This window comes from Triticum urartu, chromosome 4A, assembly GCF_056163025.1.
Source record: "Triticum urartu cultivar PI428250 chromosome 4A, HENAU_Tu73, whole genome shotgun sequence".
Lineage (NCBI taxonomy): Eukaryota > Viridiplantae > Streptophyta > Magnoliopsida > Poales > Poaceae > Triticum > Triticum urartu.
This window is the reverse complement of record NC_141876.1, coordinates 608,762,422-608,783,651: the sequence shown is the minus strand read 5'-3', so window position 1 is coordinate 608,783,651 and position 21,230 is coordinate 608,762,422. Positions and strand designations below refer to the sequence as shown.

Sequence of the window (21,230 nt, the reverse complement as noted above, 5' to 3'; positions counted from 1 at the left end):
TCGTTCCTACCGCCGCTGTGGCCATGTCTGTCTCGGCCATATTCTCCATCCCCTCAGGTTCTCCAGTTTCATGCTTCTCAGGTGTTCCTACAAAAATCTGATCCACCTGGCCAGTGGGATTAGAGTAGAGGACTAATGCTTCGCCCTTTGAATCTTTCGACGTGCTTGCAGCCTGCTGGACCGCTGCATCTCGTTTTCCACGGATGAAACTTCCATCAGACATGACCGCGTCCTCAGCTCTAGCAGCAGTCGAGAGGTCCTGCAACACCTGAATCATATCACAGCTCTTTGGTTTGCTTGGGCTATATTTCGTTGCATAGGGGAGCGCAGCACCCGAGGCTACCATTCTCACGACCTTGGCCGCACGGTATTCTGCCACCGCTGGATACCCTCGCTCTCTTGATTCCATCTCATGTGCACTATTCTGAGGCTTTGCACTAGACGAACTGTCACTGATATATTTGCTACATGAGTTACGTGAGCTGCCCTCAGACTCAAGGTCCTCCAGACCCTTATCAACTAGTGGATTTCCTTTTGCACGCATGGTACCACTTTGCTGCACGATCACAAGTGAATCCTCGTCAGCTTGCAACTGCTTTTCCTGGCCCGCGGCAACGATCGCAAGTTCACCTGGAGTCGTGCCCCCGGTGCTCGCAGTTTCCCCATCTACCGGCTTCGGGCGGGTAGCATCCGCAAGGGGAGCCCCATAATCGCCCCCACCAGTTTCTGGGTTCACCTTAAGCCCGTCCGGCATGGTCTCCGTTGTGGTCCCTTGCGCCGACTTCGCGTATTTGGTCGCTACTTTGCAGATCCGATCTGGTGGTTTGACTCGCTCTGGTGGTAAGAGTTTGCCGCTGTGAGTTCCTTCTGTAACCCTAGCCTCTGCTGTAAGGGCCATGGTCGTGGAGTAGGCGTCAGGTTTGTAACCGGAGCCGGATTCCCGTCGGCGTGCGATCCCGTGGATCCTTCCATCGAACAATTCAGAACGTGGTCGCCCAGGACTCTGGAGTCCAGCGACAGGCGTGCGGACGTAGCCGCAACAGGTCCATAGTGCCTCCGGGGAGCGCACATGGAAACATCGTCGGCGGAGCCGACAGCTGGTGGTGGCGGCGGCGGCGGCGGATGCCCCCAAGTCGCCAAACCCTAAACCTTCCATTAGCACCTGCTTGGAACACGTAATATTTATTTTAGGATTGTGCCGCACAAGTTCGGTTCTCCTTGTACGAGAGCAATATAAATATTTGCCGACAACAATGGGATATGGCATGCGTGGCGTATATATACCCAAATGAAATATTAAGACCTTTGTTGTACTAGCAGTTCATACCATAGTTCATAAAATACTATTACAGTATATGCGGGCTGGGTTGAGGAGTAAACCCATCTCTCACATAAAAATCGTACATATATGACTTAGCGTCGTACAGTGTTTTCCATCGAGGAGATAAAAAACATCAAAATAAGAGGCAAAAAAAACAGAAAAAGAGAGAGAGGAAGACTAGGTGGCTGAGAAAAGGAAGGAGCGAAACAGGAGGAGCTGCTCCCTCGGTCCAGTCTCAAAGCGCTTGGACCACAGAAGCGTATCGTCAGCCGCTCGCCGGAGGACGTCGCCAGTCCCGCATATGATGGAGTTGAAGACCACATCGTTCCTGGCTTTCCACACGCTCCACATCAGGATGTAGAGGTCATCTTTCCAGGCAGCAGCATCAATTTGCAGCGAGGGTTGAGTAGAGAGAATTTCACCAACGGAGTAGAAGGTGCACAGGCCAAGCCTAGCCCAGACCGGAGCCACACGAGGACATGCAGCGAAGAGGTGGTCCGCCATTTCCTCCGCCTGGCAGGAGGCACATGTTGGAGAAGAGGCACAGTTTTTGGCGTACAAGTTAGCCCGAATGCTAAGCCGATTGCCGACCAGTAGCCTCGCGAAAATCTTGATTTTGCTAGGGAGCCTGGAGCCCCAGATGTCGATGGAGTCCTGGTCGAGCACGCCGTGTGGCGACAGAACACGAAAAGCAGCCCGGGAGCTGAAGGTAAGGTCGCCTCCCCACGCCATGAAGCGACAATTATGCACACCCAACAGATGAACATCGAGCAAGAGAGCATGCACGACACTGAGCTGACCGGCCGCCACTGTTACCATATTTATCACCTTCCTCCAGAATGTCCTGTTGTGGCAGTCGCCACAGAGGGGCACGACATGATATATTGATCAACGAGAAAGCTATTCTTCTGCCAACTGGAAATTCGCTAACAGATCCGAACGATCTGCGCATCATTGGATCTGGATCACACGAGCGTGATTTTTTAGCGGAAACTAACTGTAGTCCTACGTGTGCCGCGGAAACAATCCCTTCGCTCCTTCCCGAAATCACGTTGATTATTACCTTCCCGCCCGCACTTCCCTTTTTTCGCGCTGAATTAATTACCTGCACTTTCCTTTTTTCCGCAGGTATTAATAACCATCTAAAAATAGAGCAGGTTGGGCAAAGAAAAATTGCATGCGGGGGCTCGAACTGAGCACCTATGACATGAAGCTAAGGAAGACCTCAATACACTAACCACTCCATACTGTCTAGGTACGTGCTAAGTTGGATAAAGCTAAACTATTTGATGATGATATTTAGTACTGTATTTCTTATAAAATATACATTTTCTCTTTTTAATTCCATGAGTTTTCTCTATTTTATCGTTGTTGTTCCACTTTATGATGGAAGTAGGTATCTCCGTCAACACTCGGATGACAGCGCAGATGATTTTGGTGATGTGATCAATGATTCTTTTAAAGAATATTCAGTCGGAGAGGTAGGAGATGTTGACGAAGGGAAGGTGGTAGGTCGTCTATGAAAGACGGTAATTTTGTTGGGGAACGTAGCAGAAATTCAAAATTTTCCTACGTGTCACCAAGATCTATCTATGGAGAGACTAGCAACGAGGGGAAGGAGAGTGCATCTACATACCCTTGTAGATCGCTAAGCGGAAGCGTTCAAGTGAACGGGGTCGATGGAGTCGTACTCGTCGTGATTCAAATCACCGATGATCCTAGCGCCGAACGGACGGCACCTCCGCGTTCAACACACGTACGGAACGGAGACGTCTCCCATGCCTTGATCCAGCAAGGAGGAGGGAGAGGTTGATGGAGATCCAGCAGCACGACGGCGTGGTGGAAGTAGCGGGATTCCAACAGGGCTTCGCTAAGCGCTGCGGGAGGAGGAAGATGTGTCACGGGAGGGAGAGGGAGGCGCCAGGCCTTAGATTGGTTTGCTCCTCCTTTTCCCCACTATATATAGGGCCAAGGGAGAGGGGGAGGCGCAGCCCTTGCCCCTTCCTCCGAGGAAGGGTGCGGCCAAGGGGGGGGAGGAGTCCATCCTCCCCAAGGCACCTCGGAGGTGCCTTCCTCCTTTAGGACTCTCCCCTTTTTCTCTTCTCTTGGCGCATGGGCCTCTTGGGGCTGGTGCCCTTGGCCCATATAGGCCAAGGCACACCCCCTACAGCCCATGTGGCCCCCCGGGGCAGGTGGCCCCACCCGGTGGACCCCCGGGACCCTTTCGGTGGTCCCGGTACAATACCGGTGACCCCGAAACTTGTCCCGATGGCCGAAATAGCACTTCCTATATATAATTCTTTACCTCCGGACCATTCCGGAACTCCTCGTGATGTCCGGGATCTCATCCGGGACTCCGAACAACATTCGGGTTACCGCATACTAATATCTCTATAACCTTAGCGTCACCGAACCTTAAGTGTGTAGACCCTACGGGTTCGGGAGACATGCAGACATGACCGAGATGTTCTCCGGTCAATAACCAACAGCGGGATCTGGATACCCATGTTGGCTCCCACATGTTCCACGATGATCTCATCGGATGAACCACGATGTCAAGGACTCAATCAATCCCGTATACAATTCCCTTTGTCTAGCGGTATGTTACTTGCCCGAGATTCGATCGTCGGAATCCAATACCTAGTTCAATCTTGTTACCGGCAAGTCTCTTTACTCGTTCCGTAACACATCATCCCGTGATCAACTCCTTGGTCACATTGCGCATATGATGATGTCCTACTGAGTGGGCCTAGAGATACCTTTCCGCTTACACGGAGTGACAAATCCCAGTCTCGATTCGTGCCAACCCAACAGACACTTTCGGAGATACCTGTAGTGCACCTTTATAATCACCCAGTTACGTTGTGACGTTTGATACACCCAAAGCATTCCTACGGTATCCGGGAGTTGCACAATCTCATGGTCTAAGGAAATGATACTTGACATTAGAAAAGCTTTAGCATACGAACTACACGATCTTTGTGCTAGGCTTAGGATTGGGTCTTGTCCATCACATCATTCTCCTAATGATGTGATCCCGTTATCAACGACATCCGATGTCCATGGTTAGGAAACCGTAACCATCTATTGATCAACGAGCTAGTCAACTAGAGGCTTACTAGGGACATGGTGTTTGTCTATGTATCCACACATGTATCTGAGTTTCCTATCAATACAATTATAGCATGGATAATAAACGATTATCATGAATAAGGAAATATAATAATAACCAATTTATTATTGCCTCTAGGGCACATTTCCAACAAATTTTTGGGCCGCAAACGTGATAATTTACGTACACACACCGTGATAATTTTAGCCCGAGGTGAAAGAAGTTGTTGAAATATACCAACCGGTAATTTTCTATGTGAATAGCCTGGTAATTTATGCACCGCGGACCTGATAACTTACATGCAAACACGATGGTAATTTTTAAACCAGAAAAAGTTGATGAAATATACCCTGGTAATTTCCGTGTGAATATCATGATAATTTACGCACCGCAAACATAATAACTTTTCCCTCCGCCGGACGGAGGGGTTTTGATGAAATATACCCTCGATAACTTCTGTGTAAATATGATGATAGTTTACGCATCACTGTCCTGGTAACTTCTATGCAAATAACATGATAACTTATACATCGTAGACATGATAAATTATGTACCCAGTCCTGGTAACTTTGTCGGCGGGGGTAGGGGTGGGGGGGTGGGGGGAGTCGTTGAAACATACCACGGTAATTTCTATGCAAATAACATGATAAATCACACATCGTAGACATGATAAATTATATACCCAGTCCTGATAACTTTGTCGGTGGGGGTAGGTGTGGGAGGAGTTGTTGAACCATACCACGATAACTCTTATGCAAATAACATGATAACTCACACATCACAGACTTGATAACTTATGTACCTGATCCTGGTAAATACGGCGACTGTGGCGAGGAGGGGGGTGATGCCCCGCTAATTTCTGTGTAAATAACATGGTAGTAGAAACATACAAAATTGATAACTCCCATACAAACGCCACTGTAACTTTTGACCTGAAATTTTTTTGTTGAAAACCATACACCCAATAATTTCTGTGTAAATAACATGATGATGTATCATTGTAGACTTGATAACTAATATCTTACGTTTAAACACCATGGTGTCTTTCTCATCCAAGGGGAAAAAGTTTTTGAAACATTTCACCGGTAATTTCTATGTTAAATTACCATACTTCCCCATGCTTTTAACCTTCTCCTACTGTAGTTACCAGCCTTATCATGGTATAGTTATCATGTTGCTCAGACCATAGTTATCACACTGGTCATTGCCAAAGTTACCAAGCCATACTTTATTTTTTTCTTCTGATATGGCAGAAATAAGAAAGGTTTAAATAACATTGTCATTCTACAATAGATGACAATAAAAGGTGGCTTAGTTGGTTATTATGCTTGATAGGTATTACATAGACCTGGGTTCGAATCCTCTTTCAAGCACTTTTATTTTCTTTTCATATTATGCAGCGAAAAACCAGAAAAAACCACTAGCAATTTACTACGGTTTTTGAGAGAAGGAAAAAAATCAGTGAAAGCGAGCGTGGGATGATAATGATTACGTAGGAACTAGTCGTGCGGATCTGTCGCTAACGACCAGTCGACTGGTCGTTAGCATAGTCCATTGATCAAAACCTCCGTCCTAGCTGGTAAGGCTAAAAAACTCTGGTTGGAAAATCTGGCAGTGGTGCATCCTTTTCAAGGTCTTACACTTGGTTCTGAATGCGAGCATAGCAGGCCAAGCTTCAGTACCAACTCCACCTCTTCCCTGACGTAATCTTCCAATCTTGGGTCCACTATATTGTGAGGACTTGTTGAGAATTAGCATACAAATGCATTTGTGGTTAACTGATAACTGCAGCGGAAACAAAGTAATCTCAACACCACATTATGTACTAACTCAAGGATGGTTGCTTAGCACGGAAGAAAACATATGCAGCAGCATATATGGAGGCAGAAAATGTTAAGCAGCAGAAAAAACACTCCTCAGCCTAGTGTCTTGTGGTAGGAGTAAGTTTCTGAACAGCACCAAGTATCAACAAAGGGACATCGGCTTTACGTGGAAAACCCTCAACTTGAGGGGAAAAACCACGGGCCGAAGCCACCCAATCCTCTTTCACTATTATCAGATGTGGGATACAACAAGTTCTTCTCTAGACAGCACTAGAGGATCCCATACATCAAGATTTCTGAATCTTGGATGGACACAACAAGATTTGGGGCTCAAGAACTAGGGATTGGAACAATCTCATCAAAGATGATGGAACCGAAGCTTGAAGGAGGCAAGGTAGTGGAACTGGACCATCACAACCTTGGGGAGGAGCTCCCTTTACTTCTTCCTTCAATCTTCCTCTTCTTCCCTTGCTCTCTTGTTTCTTTTTCTCTCTTCTTCTCTTTTGGAGGATGAACTAATTTTCGTCATTCTTCGTGGTGGCTGCTGGATGGAGGGTAAAGCACCCCATCCACTCATGTGCAAAGTCCAAAATGACCCTAGGTCATAACCCTAATGGGTAGTGGGCTTCTGCACCTCTTTGGGCTGCCTAAAAGGCCTCAAATGGCCATCTACTCATAGCCCACATGAGGAGGATATCCCAACAGAACTCCCCCTCCGACTCATGAGGGGGGCACCGCCATGCCCGCTACCTTGCAACATACTTGTAGCTTCTCATTTGGCAATATCTTAGTCATCATATACGAACCATTTTCATCGGTATGGATCTTCTCAAGTTTCAGCAACTTGGAACTCACGACATCTCGAATCCAATGGTACCTCACATCAATGTGCTTGGTTCGAGGGTGATAGCTTGAATTCTTGGCAAGATGAATAACACTTAACAGAACATACTTCTCTTGCTTCATGCCGAGTTCTTGCAAGAAGTTCTTCATCCACAAAACTTCCTTGTCAGCATCAACGACTGCAATGTACTCAACTTCTGTAGTTGATGTAGAAACACATTTCAGCAATCTTGATTGCCATGACACTGCTCCCCCCTGCATAAGTCATCAGGTATCCAGATGTGGACTTCCTACGATCCTTGTCACCTGCGTAATCTGCATCTGTATAGCCCTGCAATACATGATCACCGCTTCCAAAGCATAAACAAGATGTAGAAGTACCCTTGAGATACCTGAGAATCCACTTCACTGCTTCCTAGTGAGCTTTACCTGGATTTGTCATGTTTCGGCTAACAACTCCAACTGCATAGGCAATGTCAGGCCTAGTGCATACCATGGCATACATCAAACTGCCCACAGCAGATTGGTAAGGTACTTTCCTCATTTCTTCTTTCTCCTTCTTGCTTGTAGGACATTGTTTTGAATTCAGTTTGTGATGGCCTGCAAGCGGAGAGATAACAGATTTTGCATCTTTCATATTGAACCTTTCAAGTACCTTCTCAATGTATCTTTCCTGTGAGAGCCAAAGCAGCATCTTTGATCTATCACGGGAGATCTTCATGCCAAGTATTTGCTTAGCTGGTCCTAAATCCTTCATGGAAAATGATTTACTCAATGCCTTCTTGAGGAGAGCAATCCTCTTTGTGCCATTTCCAACAATCAACATTACATCAACATACAACAAGAGAATAATGAAGTCATCCTCGACGTAACTCTTTATAAAAACACAATGATCGGGTTGTGCTTTATGGTAACCAAGCCCAGTCATAAAAGACTCAATATTTTTGTACCACTGCCGAGGAGCTGGCTTCAATCCATACAAGCTCTTCTTCAATTTACAAACTAAGTGCTCCTTGCCTACAACCATGAATCCCTCTGGCTGCTCTATGTATATCTCCTCCTCTAGGTCACCATGTAAGAATGTTGTCTTCACATCAAGTTGTTTAATTTTCAAGTCCATGGTGGCAGCCATGCCAAGCACAACTCGGATCGAAGACATCTTGACCACTGGAGAGAATATCTCACCATAATCAATGCCCTTTTTCTGACAGAATCCTGTCACAACCAATCTGGCCTTATACCTTGGATGTGAGGTGTTTTCTTCAGTCTTCACTCTGTACACCCACTTGTTTTTGAGTGCTTTATTGCCCTTTGGCAGATTCACCAACTCAAAAGTATCATTCTCATACAGGGAATTCATCTCATCCTGCATGGCTTCTGACCATTCTTCTTTGTTCTCATCAGACATTGCCTCCTCATAGCATGAGGGCTCACCTGCATCTGTCATCAACACATATTGTTGTGGTGGATATTTAGAAGAAGGAATGTGACCTCTTTCACTTCTTCTTTGCTGCTGCACTGGTGGTGAATCAGGTGGATTTTTGTTGGCATCATCATTACCAACTTCATCATCATCATCACTTGATGGCCGCTCACCACTTTGACTTGTACTGCCTTGATCAGTTGCATCTCCATTGTCTTCAGTGTCATCATCTCCCCCATGATTGTCATGCACAAGAGGAGGACAGATTGGATCCATATCAACATGAGGTGTGCTAGTCATTGGCTTCTTTGGTTTCCCAATATCTTTTATTGTTTAATCTTCAATGAACACCACATCTCGGTTTCTCACAATCTTCCTATTTGCTAGATCCCACAACCTGTAGCCAAACTCTTCACTTGGTTGGCTGAGGTAGATGCACTGCTTTGTCTTGCTATCAAGCTTGGATCTCTCGTCCCTTGGAACATGTACAAATGCCCTGCAACCAAATACCTTCAAGTGCTTGTATGATACCTCCTTCCCTGACCAAACTCTTTGAGGAATATCACCTGCAAGAGGAACTGAGGGAGATAGGTTAACCACATACATAGCATTCATTAATGCTTCAGCCTCAAAAGAATTAGGCAAACAGGCATGAGAGAGCATAGCTGTGACCCTCTCTGTGAGTGTCATGTTCATTCTCTCTGCAAGACCATTGAGCTGGGGTGTCTTTGGTGGACTCTTCTCAAGCCTGATGCCAACATTTCTGCAATTCCTTTCAAAAGGACCTCTGTATTCACCACCATTATCTGATCTCACGCACTACGCACTTCAATTTCCTGCCAAATTCTCTTTCAACTTTGGCATGTAACTCCTTGAAGGCTTCAAACGTTTGGTATTTGTGTTTCAGCACATACACAAAAACCTTTCTGGAATGGTCATCAATAAAAGTCACAAAGTATAATGCTCCACCATGAGATTTTTCAGTCATGGAGCAAACATCAGTGTGCACAATATCAAGAACATTTTCTGCATGATGTGGAGGGAGTGTACGAAATGTAACCCTATGTTTTTTGCCAGCAAAACAATGTGCACAAGGTTTCAAGGATATACCTTTCCATTCAGGGAGGTACTCCATGCGAGCAAGAGCATGCATGCCCTTCTTACTCATATATCCAAGCCTCTTGTGCCACAATTCAACCGAAGTGTCTTTTTCAGCAACATTCAACACCTCATTGCACAACTTGGTTTTAGTCACTTAGAGATTACCTTGCTTACTTCCTCGAGTTACAATCAAAGAGCCTTTGGTGAGCTTCCACTTTCCTTCACCAAAATAACTAGGATGTTTGATACCATCAAGCTTGCCCACTAACAACAAATTCAGCCTTATGTCAGGAACATGCCTCACATCATCGAGCATTAGTCTGCAACTTGTGTTTGTTTCAATGCATATAGAGCCCTTGCCAACAATTGCTGACAAACCACTATTTCCCATCCTCACTTGGCCAGTAACACCATTAGTGTAAGATGTGAAATACTCCTTGTGTGATGTGATGTGGAAGGACGCACCTGAATCCACAACCCAACTCATGGCCTCATCACGAACAACACTATAGCAATCTTCATCTTCAATGACTAGATAGTCCTCATCTGTTGCAGTCTTGGCTGAACTGGTCTCAGCCTTTTGCTCGATTTTCTTTGTGAGTTTCCCCTCTGCAAGCTCTCTTTTGTACTTCCTGTACTCGCTCTTTATGTTTCCCGGATTGCCACAATGAAAGCAAGTAATATCTTTTCTCTGTTTTGATTTTGATCTCCCCCTGGATTTGCTTTTGCCTTGTTGAAATCTTGTATTGATGCGTCCACGATTTTCATTCTTCCCATGGGTTTCAGCCACATACGCATCAGAAGAAGAGGCATCACCCTTTTTCCTTCTTTCTGGATTCTTCATTCAACATACTGTTCTTCACCATCTCCAAAGTCAGCTTCTCATCCGAAACTGAATTTCTAAGTGACACAACAAGCGTGTTCCAACTATCAGGCATGGAACTCAGCAGCAACAATGCTTGCACCTCATCCTCAAAGTTGATCTTCATAGCTGAAAGTTGATTTATATGGCATTGGAAGACATTCAAGTGCTCAATCACACTTGAATAAGTATTTAAAATGTCGAACAAGTATTTGAAAAATGTGGAATAAGAATTAAAACATGTTGACCGAGTATTTGAAAAAAAATGTTGAATGAGTATTTGAAAAAAAAATTGAATGAGTATTTGAAAAATGTTGACCGAGTATTTGAAGAAATGTTGATCATGTATATAAAAATGTTGAACAAGTATTTGAAAAAAAGTGTTGATCTTGTAAAAAAGAATGTAGAATGAAATACAAAAGGAAAGAAAAGAAAAAACCAAAAAAGTGAAAAAAAATCAAAGAAGAAAAAAGAAATAAAACAAAACAAAACAAAAAACAAAGTAAAACCTGGAGAAAAACCAGGCTCATTTGCTCCGTCAGTAGCAAAAGGTTATGGCTTCTATTTAGGCATTGAGCATCTCACATGTCTCAAAAAGGCAAAGGTACTGTTTGTCACCGAAGATTCAGAAAGCAAGGCTGCAGCTGCTGCATCCCAACCGTCCTATACTTACTCTCATGGGAAAACAGAGCCGCAGGCCGATGCTGGGGAATTAAAATGGCCGTTGCCCATATGCAGTGTTCCTCATCGTGACGTGCTAGAGGTACTACTACAGATTCTTATCATTCATCTGTTTTTATTTTACTAAAAGCATTTATCTTAAATTAAACACCCCCCTGCCCCCGGTTGTTTTCTTCATCCTTCGGTCCAAACCTGGATAATACTTGTCAAATTCACATGGTGTACCATATTTGTTCTGCCGATCCAGGATATGATTTATGCGGCTGGTGCCTTGCTTGCTTGGAATTATTTTCATACTGATGGAAGAATGAAGATGGAAAGCAGAAGCTGAAACATTTAGATCTGATGGAAGAATTATTTTCAATCACCCCAAGAGGACTGATCCCAGTTTCTACTTGCTACATACATCGTGTCCTGTGTGTATATTTATTTTCCATTGGTTACTCTTGATTTTTAAGACTTGGCTTATTTGTATTTCGGATTATATCTGCTGAATATAGGGTTGGTATGTAATGGTTATTCAAGCTTGCTTGGTATGTAACGGTTGGTGTGACCGTGTGAGTGAGCATCATGGACGGCTGTTGTTGCTTATATTTCTATATAATTTATGTACAAATAAAGAACAGGACTGGGTTTTTCAAGCTTGCTTGTGTGGAGAATAAACCTATGGGTGGTCGGATGTATTTGTGTTCCTGCATGTTGTAGCCGGTTCAGTCAGCCTTCCTTGCGGAATGGGAGCTCCTCCTCGCCGGAGTTTCTCGTCAGCGCCGAGCTGCTGCTATAGCGCACAGGGGGCGCCGCCTGGGCCGTGGCTGAGCTGCTCGCCCGTTCGCTGGTTCGTCGCTTGCTGTTGGCTGTTGTTTTTTTGGGTCGATATTTTTTCCCGCTGCTACAGGTCTTTGTCTCCGTGGAAAATAGGTTGGCTTTCTTTGTTAATTTTAAAAGATTCAAAAAATCAAAAAATGTTCACTAACTTTAAAAACAGTTCGTGAACTCGAAACATGCTAGTGAATTCAAATAATGTTAGTCAATTTTAAAAAAAATGTCTTTGATTTTGAAAAAAGTCCACTAACTTTAAAAATGCTTTAGAATTAGGAAAATATTCACGGATAAAAAATTAAAAAAATCCGATATTGACAATTTTCATTTTTTGAGAAAAATAAATAATTTTAAAAACTGTTCAAGGATTTTAAAATAAATTATAAATTAGGAAAAAAATCAAAAAATAAAAGAAAAGTGAAAATTTAAAACCGAGCACATCCTGGTTTGCTCGCTCTGTTCCTGATCGCTCGCTCAAAAAAAGGGTCCTGCTTCGTTGGCCCGGTTCCTGATCGCTCGTTAAAAAATGGGTCCTTGTTTGCTTGAGTTTTTTTTATTTGATGGTTCACTCGGCTTGGTCGGTTCCCACGTTGACAGTTGACAAGTTCATGAAAATAGAAAGACATGAAAAACAAAAAATTCCATGAATTTGAAAAGAGTCCATGCAATAAAAATATTCACAAAAAGGTTCATAATCTCAAAATTTGAGCAAAATATCGTGGATTTGAAAGAAGTTCGTGAAATGAAAAAAGTCTGTGAATCTGAAAAGCTCACCAACTTTCTATAAAGTTCAGAAATACTTTGAAAAAAGTTAATCAATTTTGAAAAATGTTCGCGATCTATTTTTTTTAACAAATTTTTAGAAATTTGTGGATTTGAAACATGTTCATGACGAAAAAGTCCGTGAATATGAAAAGCTCGTAATTTTTAAAGAAGTTCACAAAAACTTTTAAAAAGTTCATAAAATCTGAAAAAGGTTCACGAAGTTGAGAAAAATGTTCACGGGTTCAAAACAAATCATGGATTTGAAAAAAAAAGTCATGTATTTCGGTGAAGAAAGATTAGAATTTTAAGGATAAAAAATTCACAAAGCAATCATGAATTTGAGAAATAAGTTCTTGAATTTCAAGAAAAGTTTCAAAATTGAAATTATTTCACTTATTTTTCAAAATAAAAATAAGAGGAAAACAAGAAAAATGAAAGGAAAAATAATAATAATGGAAATCCAAAAAGAAAACTGACCGAAAGCTTCCCAAACTAGCCTAGGAATCTTATGGAAGCTTCCCAAAACCAGGAACTCTGCACTCATGCCTAAATTGTGGCCAACCTATTCTACACGATCGAAGGAGGGGGGGGGGGGGGGGGGGGGGAGGTGCGCTTTTTATAGAAAAAGTTGTAACGGGTGTTTAGGGCGCCATATTGGCGCTAACAATATGCCTTGCCCGCACATGTTTGTCTCGCCTCTGCGCGATGTGATTATAGGCCGGCCGATTAAATGTTCGTTATGTTTTTCCATTTGTTTTTTTCGTTTTTATTACTTTAGCTTTTACTCTGAAAATAAATATACATATTTCAAAATTACTTTACCTAAATTTTTAAAAAGTGTTCATTTCATTAAAAAGGTTCAATCAGTGAAAAAAATAATGTTTGTGCAACATTCATAAAGTGTTCATAGTACTCCTAAGAATGTTCATGACATTTCAAAAAATTCTGGCGTTCAAAATATGTTCGTAACATTTTCCTAAAAGCACACAAATCCATGCAACAGCCCCAACAGAATGTCTTTTAACTTTCAGTAGTTCAGCTCATGGTTTAAAGGACATGAATACATACCTATTTAGTAGTATTATTATGCTACTCCTGATGGCATGGTATTGTGTTTGATGGTTTTGCTTCAAGACACGCAGCACAAAGTTGCTATCAACCGTTAGGCGAGAGAGAGAAAAGCTTGCAAGTAACTACTCAGCGCCGCACCATTCTGCAGTTTCCTGGCTCTTTCCGGCCGGCTCCAAAAAAGCACAGAGCACAGACACAGACGTACTCCCTCCGTTCGGAATTACTTGTTTCGGAAATGGATGTATCTAGAACTAAAATATGTCTAGATACATTCATTTCCGCGACAAGTAATTCCGAACGGAGAGAGTACAAGATATCATTATGCTCAAACTCTGAGACAATTTTTACTAAATATATTCGTTTAATTCACACTGTGTCTCACTTTCCTTAATGGACGCTAACTACTACCACTACCACTCGTAAAATATGATTATGGACCCTATTTATGCATTGTGATTAGGCGAGTCAACAAAACCTCAGAATTATTTACTGGGTGCGCACCAAACGTGAATTAGGTCAGTCAACTTAATTCGGTCACGCCAAGCACTGGCTTGCCTCCTTCGATATATATGGATGCACATAGTTAGCTGAGCCAAAGAAATCACTTGCTTTGCTGCTCCTCTTCAATTTCCTGCCAGTGCACTTGTTCGAGCTATTCTCCCCACCCCTCCAAACACACCAACGACACCCACAAGAGATACCGTGCGGATAGGAATAGCTGGACGGCATCAATGGCACCTGTGGTGAGCGCTTCACTTGGCGCGTTAGCTCCCCTACTGGTGAAGCTCACCACCTTGCTCGCCAACGAGTGTGGCCCTCTGAAAGGGGTCCGCCGTGAGATCCGCTCTCTCAAATCGGAGCTCACCAGCATGCATGGTGCGCTCACAGAGTACACCAAGCTAGAAGATCCAAATGATCAAGTGAAGGCGTGGATATCGCTGGTTAGGGAGTCGGCCTATGACACTGAAGATGTCTTTGACAAGTTCATCCACCAGCTTGGCAACGGGAGCCACCAGGGCGGTTTCAAGGAGTTCTTCCGCAAGACTGCCTGCAGTCTGAAGACGCTTGGTTCTCGCCGCAAAATTGCCAACCAAATTAGTGACTTGAAGGTTCGCATCAAGCAAGTGGAAGATCTCAAGGATAGTTACAAGTTGAATGATACTTCTTCTAGCACCGCCGGTCAAGCCGCTGTGGATCCCCGGCTCCATGCACTTTTTGCTGAGGAGACACACCTTGTGGGGGTGGATGGTCCAAGAGATGATCTTGTCAAGTGGATGGTGGAACAAGGAAACAACTCATCCAATGATTTGATGGTGGAAGAAAGCAAGCCTAAACCTTGCAAGGTGTTGTCTATTGTTGGGTTTGGTGGATCGGGTAAGACAACACTCGCAAATGAGGTCTATCGCAATGTTCAAGGGTATTTTCAGTGCAAGGCTTTTGTATCAGTGTCACAAAAACCAGATATTAAAAAAATTATGAAGGATGTGATTTCTCAGCTGTCTTGCAAAGATGGATCCACAAAAGATACCGATGATTGGGATGAAAAGAAGTATATCACAAAGTTAAGAGAAATGTTGCAAGATAAAAGGTAATATCAACCTTTGTTTTTTCTTAAAACATTTGTTGCGCACGGTACCTAGTGTTTTACTTACTTTTATTGAATGTACTATTGTTGTTTTGACGCAAATGAAAATAGTTTGCGAGTTAGGCTTGCATAATTGCAAGCATCCTTACCACCCATACTAAAAACAATTATGTACCCAACCAAAGGATCCTTAGCACAATGAAATACATGTTATTATGAAAATGTTCATAGACATTCCTCCGACCCCTTTTGATTTTCTTGATTCCTTCATGCTTAATGAAGTACAACACTCAAAATTTTCTCTCTAGCATTAAAGAACACATAAACATGCGTCTGCTGAAGTGTGACTATATTCTACACCTTACATTATCTTCTTAGGATACATTTTGTGTGAACTAGTCCGTACATGCAATCCCAGCAACATATGGGTTCAAGACCATCCCAACTCTGGTTCACCACAAAGTGAGTATATATGAGTGTGTGTATTTTCCATGCTTGGGTAACTCGTTGGTGTGGATGCAATGCAACTACAACGATAAAATTACCATTATGCTCTTATTTTCATATATACTCAAATAAGCATTTGCAATATTATACTAATTGTAAAGAAAAAGCCACCAAACAGTAATTCCTACCATGGCAATTCAGTAAATAGAGATGAGTTCTAGTAGTTAAAACTTCAACGAAATTGGCATGGTACGTATGTACAAAAAAATGCCCATGAAAACAAAAGCAATTAGTGTAATGTATACACTTAGTTGACTAGCTAAGTATGTACCTAAATCATGTATAATCTTGGAGTATCGTAGCCAAGTCATTATGTTACTCTTCATTTCGCATAGACTCAAATAAGTATGTTAGAAGTGTTTCCATGTGATAAAGAAAAAAATCAATTAAATATGTTTTGCATGATCAAGTAGCTAGCTTATTTCGACAAAGGGTGGATCTTATTAACTCAAAACTGAAGCATCAATTGAATACAAACACAATGAGGACACACCCATCCTTGGTGTAGTTAGGATGCACATAGCCAATACCAACGCACACACACACAAACCCAGCGGCAAATAGTAGAGTCATATAATATCAAACCTATGCATAATCGAGGAAAAAGAACAAACCTCGAGTAACACGCTAGAGGACAGTTCCAATCATAGTAAACAGTTCATGAATTCGACATGCTACAGGTGTATAATAAAATGTATATGGGAACATATCTTCTACATCTAAATAGATAGTCCTCACTAACTTATTTTGGAGCCCATTCAACTGTGCCCCCTAATCATGATTGTCACATCACCAATTAGCTTTACGATTAATTGCATACATGCATTTGTTCTTCTTGCCCAATTTTCTTCTCACCTTTTTTCTAACTCCCTTTTAACTGGTAACTATAAGGGCACATATGATGTGATCGAAGATATGCAATATATTATTAATCCAAATATTCATCTTCATAAGATCAAAGTTCATTAAAGGTATTATTTAGTATAACAAATAAGCATGGTAGACTAACTGAGAACATGAACATATGCAATGTTGGAGTTCATGGCAATCTATCAGTTTTAAAGCTAAATGTATAATCAGAATTGGTTGACATTGTCTACCCATTTTGTAGGTATCTCATAATCATTGATGATGTATGGTCTACACAAGTCTGGAATACTATCAAGTGTGCTTTTCCAGAGAATAATTGTTCTAGCAGAATTATAGCTACGACACGCATCATCGACGTGGCAAAGTCTTGTTGTCTGAGTGAAGTTGACCGCATGTATGAAATGGAACCCCTAAGCGATCTTTAGTCTAAAATATTGTTTTACAAAAGAATATTTGGCTCTAATAAGGGTTGTCCTCATATGTTGAACAAAGTTTCAAATGATATCCTGAAGAAGTGTGGAGGCTTACCACTGGCAATTATAAGCATATCTAGTTTGTTGGCGAACAGACCAGCAACGAAAGATGAATGGGAGAAGGTTAAAAGGTCAACTGGTTCTACACTAGAAAATAACCAGAGTCTAGAGGGAATGACCAGCATACTATCCCTAAGTTATAATGATCTTCCACCTAATCTCAAGACATGCTTTTTGTATTTAAGTGTATTCCCTGAGGATTATGTGATTGAGAGAAATAGATTAGTGATGCGATGGATAGCCGAAGGCTTTATATCTGAAGAACGTGGACAGAGCCAGCAAGAGGTCGCTGAGAACTACTTTTATGAACTTATCAACAAAAGCATGGTGCAACCAGTGGGTATTGGCTACGATGGTAAGGTTCAAGCCTGTAGGGTGCATGACATGATGCTGGAAATTATTATATCAAAATCAGCTGAAGATAATTTTACCACCATAGTGGGTGGAGGACAGACGGGTTTGGTAAATTGTCAGGGCATTATTCGGCGACTATCAATCCAACACATTGACCAGGAACTTGCATTTGCATTGGCCAATGAAGATCTAAGCCATGTTCGATCTCTAACAGTAACATCATTAGGTTGCATGAAAAACATTCCTCCACTTGTTGAATTTGAAGCTTTACGTGTATTGGACTTTGAAGGTTGTCAGGGTTTGGAGGAGTATGAAATGGAAAATATTGATAGATTTTTCCAACTAAAGTATCTCAGCCTCAGGGACACAGATATATCAGAGCTACCTTCAGGGATTGTGATGCTACATAATCTAGGGACCCTAGATGTCAGGAGTTTAGAAACAGAAGAGCTGCCGCCTGCAATTGTTTTGCTCACTAAACTGCAATATCTATTCACCGGAGAATTTTGTAAGGTTCCTAACAGGATTGGAAATATGAAGAATTTACGAGAGATCAATTGTTTCAACATTACAGAGAGTTCATTGGCTTCCGTGGAGGATCTAGGAAACCTGACTAGATTGAACACACTCAGTTTATGGTGGGATTATGAAGAGGATCACAAGAGGCATGAGGAGATTATACTCAGCTCACTGTGCAAGCTTAGCAGCTGCAAACTGCACTCTCTACATATAGCTACGGGTGGTGGTTCCATGGACTTCATAGATTCTTGGTCCCCTCCGGCATCTTCCCTTCGCATGTTTGAGATGGATGGCGATACATATTTACGGAATGTTCCAAAGTGGATTTCCCCAGGACTTACAAGCCTTACTCATCTGGGCATCAATTTAACTGAATTAAGGGAGGAAGATCTGTTCACTCTTGTAATCTCCCATCCTTGCTTATTCTAAACTTGCGCTTGGGTACGGGACCTGACAAGGGGCTGACCGTAATTGGATTCCCATCCCTAAAGAAGTTTGAACTCTATAGTCCGGATGGGGCATATGTAACGTTCAAGAAACGGGCTATGCCGAAGCTTGAGGTGTTCGAGGTGTCATTTGATGTGTCTGTGGCTGAAACTCATGGCTTCTATTTAGGCATCGACCATCTTTTATGTCTCAAAGGAATAAAGGTGGACCTGAAGCAGGGTGACACAGTTCTGCAATATCTGGCTGTAGCCGCTCTGATCAAGGACCATCCTAAATTTACTTACAGAGATAGTCGGGGTGTATATGGCAATGTTGACATTAATAGTGACAACGAGAAGAGCCAACTGCAATGGAGGAGGGGAAGTGTTGAGAGTCTTGTGACCGATGGTGATGAGAAAAAGAAGCAAGCGCGATGGAGGTGGAGAAATAGAATGACCATCATTCCTGATGAGGTGGTCCTCACCTGCGCGAGGTCTGAAAAACACCCCCCCACAGTTTTCTCTTGTCTCCATTGTTTCTGAATGCTTCTCAAATTCACATGTTTTACCACTATTGTTTTACCGACCCAGGATGGTTTGCGGATGGATAGATGGCTAGCTTGGAATTGTTGTCATACTAGAAGATGCCCAGGAAGCTTTCTCTAGCACTTCAAGACTAGAGGATGGAAAGCCCAAGCCCAAATAGGGTCACCGCCAAAAACAGACTAGAAGACGGAGTTGATTATCTTTCTTGTTTATCTTTGGTGATTATGACTCAAGACTTAGTTGCTTGATCCAGTGGACTGTATTTTCGTAGAAAAACTTGTGTTTGTTTCGTTGTTCACTCTTGTAATCCCTATTTGAATTCTGAATTATTTTCTTTGCTTTATATCTATGCTGGGAATGATCATCAGGTTTGCATGTCCTGAAAGCATGCCTGCTGCTGCATAATACTGTAGATGAAACTGAAGATGAATTATCATTTGGTTGGCAGGCTCTAAAACACATTCGTACTCCAGCACACATCTGAAATGTGTTTTGTGTTCCAGCAAACCAGTTTCCTCTGCTTGTGTGTCTGCTCTGCTTTACTACCCTGTTTCCTCTGCTCTGCTGTGCGCGTGGGGCTGGCCAACTATAACCTTTTCCAATCATTGCAAAAAGAGAAGAAAAAAACTATAAGCTTAACCAAGACGTGAGTTTCCCTTCACTTGAAAACTTGATAGGGTTAGGGTGGTAGTATTCCTACACTAAAGGCGCTCACCACGCCTAGCCTAACATAGCCCTGAATTCGTACGTGTCCATTCACGAGCTAAAATTTCCTTTTCTTTTTTGGGATGGACGAGGCACCCAGCTTGCATCGGGTGCACCGAGTGATCCCTGCTGACTGATATTATCACGTGCACCGGGTGATCCCTGCTGACTGAGCTCGTACAGCCAAATCCTATTCGGTGCCTTAAGCGCCGTATATACGCCATTTGGTATAGGGCCCTCCCTCTTACACTTGGTTTTATAGCGGGCTGGCCAATCCCACTTCCTTCTGCTCTTCTGCTTTCCTGTTTTTTCTTTAAAAAAAAAACAAACAATAGCGCATAGGCTGTGACTTGAATTGCACTCGTTCCGTTTAAGTAGCGAGCACACTAACCAATTAAATCAGATGACTGGATGTGCTACTATCCTTTCATAAAATGCCAAAAACGCAGTTGTTTCCTGTTTGCTTTATTTCCCTTTTCATTTTTATCTTGTTTATTTTTCCTTAAATACGTGAACTTTTTGCAAAATCGGTGATTTTTCTAAAATTAGATGAACTTTTTAAAATTCGATTTATCCAAAATTGCTGACATTTTTCAGATTTCTTGAATTTTTTTCAAAATTGATGAACTTTTTCCAAAGTTGATGAATTTTTTTCAAAACTAATGAAGTTTTTTTAAGTTGATGAACTTCTTTCAAACTCGATGACTTTTTTAAAATACGACAAGCTTTTTCAAAATTGATAAACTTTCCTTTCAAAACCATGATTTTTTTTCGAATTTGATGAATTTTTTTTGGAAATTGATGATTTTTTCTCAAAGTCGATGAAATTTTATTACAAATTCTATGAACTTTTTTTAAGAAAATTCGAAATTTTATATTTTGTGTCTTATATAGAAGTAAAAAAAGGGTTAACTTTGGTCAACAGCTGACCGGTAAACCTGTGTTTTTTGGAGACACAACTGCCCATGTTTTTGTTTAACAAACACAACTGCCCTTGTTGACCCGAGCGGAAATCCCTTTTTGTTGCGTGCCGCAGCAAATTGTCGCCGCATTGCACAGGCAGCCCAACTAGTGAAGCGACTGGGCCTGCCAATTTAACCAGTTCGTTTGTTCCTGTTTTGGAATATTTCTTTCTCCCGTTTATAGTTTTCTATTCCTATTTATTTTTTTTCTCTTCTTCTCCGTTTTCACTTCCTTTTTTCGTTTTCAAGTTTATTTAAATATTCTCAAAAAAAGGAATTTCAGATATTTTTAGGAACTTAAATTGTTCTTCAAATTATTTTCACAATTTCAAAAATGCTAACGAATTTGCAAAAATGGTTGCAATTCAAAGATTTTTCGTGGTTTTTGAATATTGTTCGGCTT

The 21,230-nt window shown here is 42.1% G+C and overlaps 3 protein-coding genes across 3 annotated transcripts; 2 read left to right on the top strand and 1 right to left on the bottom strand.

Annotated features, from left to right (window-relative positions):
* Positions 1–1,498: 1,498 nt before the first annotated feature.
* On the bottom strand, positions 1,499–2,053 carry LOC147977290 (uncharacterized). Its single transcript, XM_087521121.1, has one exon. The coding sequence runs from the start codon at positions 2,051–2,053 to the stop codon at positions 1,499–1,501; it is 555 nt and encodes a 184-aa protein (XP_087377247.1).
* A 12,499-nt stretch (positions 2,054–14,552) lies between these two features.
* Positions 14,553–15,413, top strand: LOC147977289 (disease resistance protein Pik-2-like). The gene has a single exon (XM_087519243.1). The coding sequence runs from the start codon at positions 14,553–14,555 to the stop codon at positions 15,411–15,413; it is 861 nt and encodes a 286-aa protein (XP_087375369.1).
* Positions 15,414–17,262: 1,849 nt separating this feature from the next.
* Positions 17,263–18,618, top strand: LOC147977288 (disease resistance protein PIK6-NP-like). Its single transcript, XM_087521120.1, has one exon. It carries the CDS (start codon positions 17,263–17,265, stop codon positions 18,616–18,618), a length of 1,356 nt encoding a protein of 451 aa, XP_087377246.1.
* Positions 18,619–21,230: the final 2,612 nt, after the last annotated feature.

What these genes read in the sequence shown, in the direction of transcription:
- LOC147977289 (XM_087519243.1), top strand. Translation starts at nt 14,553, where the DNA reads ATGGCACCTGTGGTGAGCGCTTCACTTGGCGCGTTAGCTCCCCTACTG.
- LOC147977288 (XM_087521120.1), top strand. Translation starts at nt 17,263, where the DNA reads ATGTTGAACAAAGTTTCAAATGATATCCTGAAGAAGTGTGGAGGCTTA.
- LOC147977290 (XM_087521121.1), bottom strand. Translation starts at nt 2,053, where the DNA reads ATGGCGTGGGGAGGCGACCTTACCTTCAGCTCCCGGGCTGCTTTTCGT.